At 35.2% G+C, this 4,384-nt stretch overlaps 1 protein-coding gene across 2 annotated transcripts; it reads left to right on the top strand.

Annotated features, from left to right (window-relative positions):
• Positions 1–512: 512 nt before the first annotated feature.
• LOC120071941 (uncharacterized protein At4g15545-like) lies at positions 513–4,175 on the top strand. Of its 2 annotated transcripts, XM_039024383.2 has the most exons (10): positions 513–1,031; positions 1,106–1,174; positions 1,293–1,349; positions 1,482–1,551; positions 1,800–1,901; positions 2,252–2,491; positions 2,655–2,697; positions 2,890–2,968; positions 3,513–3,631; positions 3,919–4,175. In XM_039024383.2, the coding sequence occupies exons 1-9, from the start codon at positions 753–755 to the stop codon at positions 3,603–3,605; spliced, it is 1,032 nt and encodes a 343-aa protein (XP_038880311.1). In that variant the 5' UTR covers positions 513–752; the 3' UTR covers positions 3,606–3,631; positions 3,919–4,175. The 2 variants fall into 2 exon arrangements, with proteins under 2 accessions (XP_038880311.1, XP_038880309.1); XM_039024381.2 differs by lacking the exon at positions 3,919–4,175 and having other exon boundaries at positions 3,513–3,700.
• The last annotated feature ends 209 nt before the right edge of the window (positions 4,176–4,384 follow it).

Genomic DNA, 4,384 nt, shown 5'->3' with positions numbered 1-4,384 from the left:
AAATATGCAAATTATTGTAAGAAATATAAATGAAATAGACTTAATTTTCAAAAACTAAATGGTTATCTACGGGCCTAAATTATTACCAAAAAAGGCCAAAGTTGTTACTTAATAAAGTTGACATTTAATTTTGATGAAATTTAACACGACTAAATTGTTACAAATTGTAGAGTACATTGACTAAATCGTCAATCATTATGGTTTAAGAACCGTTACAAACTTGAAGTACAACGACTAAATTGAAACTAATAAAACTAAATTATTATTTTTAAAAAATAGAAAGACTAAAAAAAATTACAACAACTAAAAGTAAAAAAATCATATACTTTTTCATTTTCCACGAACTCTTCCAATTCCATCGGAGATTTTTGCAAAGAAACAAGGAAAACGACTTGGCCATGCAAAGGCCAGAGGGGACCCATAGCTCAAAAATCAGGCAAAAGACCCACGCGCCGCGAGTGAGTATGAGAAGAACTCGCACTTCCTATCCATGGGATCGTAGGCCCTTCGTTGAACACCACACGTTCCAATTTCAGAGCCCCTTCCAGTCTCCTTTCCCCCAATTCTCTCTCTCTCAATCAATCTCTTTCATCTTCTCAATTTGTCCTTTCTTCTCCACTCTCAATCTCTTGCTGTTGATTATTCCTCGTCGTTATGCTTTCCTACAATCGCAGTCCTACCAATGCCGGAACGCAAATGAAGGCTATGATTTGAAGTTACAAGAAACTACGTAGAAAGACAGAGACTGGAAAATGCAAGGGAAAGAATCTGGCGCTTCCGGCTTCGCTCTTCCTGACGGAGTCTTGCAAGTCCTGCCTTCTGATCCTTTTGAACAGCTCGATGTGGCTCGCAAAATCACTTCTATCGCTCTTTCGACTCGTGTCTCGTTGCTTGAATCAGAGTCCTCTGTTCTCCGCTCTAAACTTGCTGAGAAAGATGAGATCGTTGCTGACCTTCGGTTCCAGATCGAATCACTCAACGCTTCGCTCTCTGAGATTGCTGATAAACTCGCCCAGGCAGAGGAGAAGAAGGTTGGAATTGAGAGGCGTTTGAATATTATTGTAGAAATTCTATTCGTTTTTATCGTTGTGTGTTGGTGTTGTAGGAGAGCTTGGAGAAAGAGAATGCCTCATTGTCGAACACTGTGATGAAGCTTAGTAGAGATGTTGCGAAGGTGCGTGAAATTGCTTGATTATATTTGTCGTTTTAATGAATTCATGTCCAGTTTGTGAATGATGTTTTTATTTTCTGTTTTTGTGAAAATGGACGCGTAACGATCTCTCTCTTTCTAGTTGGAGGTTTTCAGAAAGACGCTAATGCTATCACTTCAAGAGGAGGGAGATAGCTCTGTAAGAAGCACATTTCTTATCAGTTTTGAATGATTTGTCGAGCTTCTTTAGTTTAAACAGGCTTCGTGTTTAGTGGACATTGATTTATGTGTTCTTTGCTTCGTGCTGTTATTGGGTTTGGTAATGCCGCAGACAGAAGTTCCAGAAGTTGTTGCTAGGATACAGAACCAACCAAGTGAATCTACTGCTTCACAAATTGAAGGCATTTTTCTTAACCTTTATATCTTTATGGTTCCTTGTCTAAGCTTTTCATGAATGGATTAGGATGAGGGTGACCCTTTTTGTTTGTAATTTGATGTAAACTTGTTCGTGTAGTCATTGAATTTTGTGTTGCCACTGTCAATATTGTGGAGAGTTCTTTCTGAAAAATTTTGCATTATGCCTGTGTTTTAAGACAAATGCTTGGCCTGCTTATTGTCTTTGACATGTACAGAAAATTATTTCTTTCAGAAGAGGTTTCATCCTTGCCGCCCTCTAGATATTCATCGGTTCAGAGCCAGGTTTCTGAAGTAGGAAGTTCGTTAGCAGAGGATCATGATTCAGATAGAGATAGTAAGTACAAGTTGAATTTACATGTCAGCTACCGATTTTAATTATTGGTGATTCTAGTTGCTTCCATAATTAATTGAGCAGAGTTGAATTGATATCAATGAACTAATATGCAAAGGACTTAAACAGGTCATGAGTTTAGTCCACAAAAACCATATACCTAAGATTTAATATCTTATGAGTTTTTTTTGTCACTCAAATGTTATAGAGTTAGACGGGTTGTTCCTTGAGATACACGTAAGCTAGCCCAACCATTCACGGATAGAAAAAAAAGTGAACTAATTTGCAAAGATTATAAGAGCTTTGTAGAAAGCAAAAGAAAACTACACATAATTCTAATATCTTTCTTGTAGGTATACGACCTCGTATTGCGCCTGGCCTCCTGTTAGCGTCCCAGACAAGTACACCTCGGTTTACTCCCTACGGTTCTCCTTCACTATCAGCATCAGTATCCCCAATGAGAACATCTAGACCTGTGTCACCTGGGCGACATTCAATGTCATTTTCAACCTCCAGGAACATTTTTGAAGATAGATCTTCAGTATATTCTTCTGCTCCCTCAAGCCATTATGGCTCAATTTCCTCCAACCAAGGTTTGCTGATTGCATTAGTTTATATTGATTCATAACCTGCAAGTTAGTGATCTAAATTGTGATGCTGCTAATAGTTTATATTGTACCATAACCTCCAGCTTCAGTGATTGGCTCTATCATTGTATTTCCATGATGAAGGTTGTTCTTGTTTGATCTTTTATAGGGAGAACTCGGGTCGATGGGAAGGAGTTTTTCCGACAAGTCAGGTATTCATACTGTATTATTAAGCTTCAACGTTTGTGTCTATTGCTTGTAAGTAATGGCTGGTGTGGCAATGTATACAAGATCGATAATGCTATTTTTGACCACTTGCTGTTCAACAGCACAATTTGCTGGAATTTCGTTTCTGAATTCTCATAGGATTTGTTTTTTGTTTTCCCGTTCCCCTCCCCTTTCAGGAGCCGTTTGTCTTATGAACAGTTTGCTGCATTTTTAGCAAATGTGAAGGATCTAAATTCCCACAAGCAAACAAAAGAGGTTCGCTCTCTCATGCTAGGAGATGACACTGCGTGGTAACGATGTGGTTGTAACTGGTAGATTAGAGGCATGAGAGAAGAAAGGCTAAATAAAACAGAGGGAAAAAAAAAGAAAAAAGAAATTTGCCCTTTATTTTAAACATACCTCAATATTTTTTGAAAGTTGCAATATTATTATCTTTGACATGAATGTTTTCAAACTGCCTTTTCTGTTGATATCCTTTTGATGGTGTGATTGTGACTTAAAATGGCGTGACAATCTAAATTTATGTTCTAGGTCACTGTTACATCATTCCAAATCCCATTTTCGTATGAGATTTTAAAGAATTTCTACTCTAATAGTAGTTTTGAAACGTTTATGGAAGATGAAAAGTAACTATGCAACTTTTAAATGTATGAGTATTTTTTAAATAAATGGCTAAGTTTTGAGATATTTCTTATAATTTAATCTCCTTTTAACAATGTCTAAGTTATAGATGTGGCTGTTGCTTCCGATAATTTCTTGTTTATAGCACGGTGATTGATCCTGTTATATGTGCTTTCAGGAGACTCTTCAGAAGGCAGAGGAGATACTTGGCCACGATAATAAGGATCTTTATGCCATTTTTGAGGGATTGATTAATCGCAATCTCCCGTAATGAAAATCAAACCAGAAATAAAAAATGTGGGTTCCATTTGATAACTATTTGATTTTGATTTTTTATTTTTTAAAATGAAGCATATTTCCTCTCAATTTCTTACAATAGTTAGGTAAAATAATTTGAATTCTTAGCTAAATTTCATAAACAAAAACTACTTTTTTTAGTTTTAGAAAATTGATTTGATTTTTCAAGTCATTGATAGAAAGTAGATAACACTGTTAAAACTTTTGAAATGGAATAAGTATTTATAGATTTCATTTTGAAAAATTAAAAAAAAAAGAAATTAAATGATTATTAAACGGGATCGCAGTTAAAAGATTGGGACTACTGCTATCAGGATCGTTGGCAGCAACTGTACGTCCAGCAATGCCCTGTGGTAAATTTGTCATGAAAATGTGTTTTGAAATTGTTTCCCTAATTTCTGTCATCAAACTGTGCAGTTTCTGCTAGTTAACGATGGATATTAACTTAGAATCGAGATGGTACCTTGTGAATAAACATCTGATTTGTTAAAAAAAATATATGCACTTTATTATTTAATAGAAAAATAGGTCTATTCTTTCAGAAGTTACAAGTATTATTCTTAATCTTTTATAAACATCTTAAAATTACATTGAAAATATAAATTCTTAAAAATGTTGATAGAAAATCGACGTGTTGGTAACTGGGATACTTGCTTGAATTAAGTTCAAAAGAATGACATTCGGTTATGTGGACTTTTCATTCAATATTCTAATGATTTTTCTATTTCAAGAATAATTTTAAATATTTATGAA

This window comes from Benincasa hispida, chromosome 1 (genome assembly GCF_027475165.1).
Source record: "Benincasa hispida cultivar pf3 chromosome 1, pf3_genome.v1.1, whole genome shotgun sequence".
In the NCBI taxonomy this organism is placed as follows: Eukaryota; Viridiplantae; Streptophyta; class Magnoliopsida; order Cucurbitales; family Cucurbitaceae; genus Benincasa; species Benincasa hispida.
The sequence above is the reverse complement of the archived record's forward strand: the minus strand, read 5'-3'. Positions and strand labels throughout refer to the sequence as shown.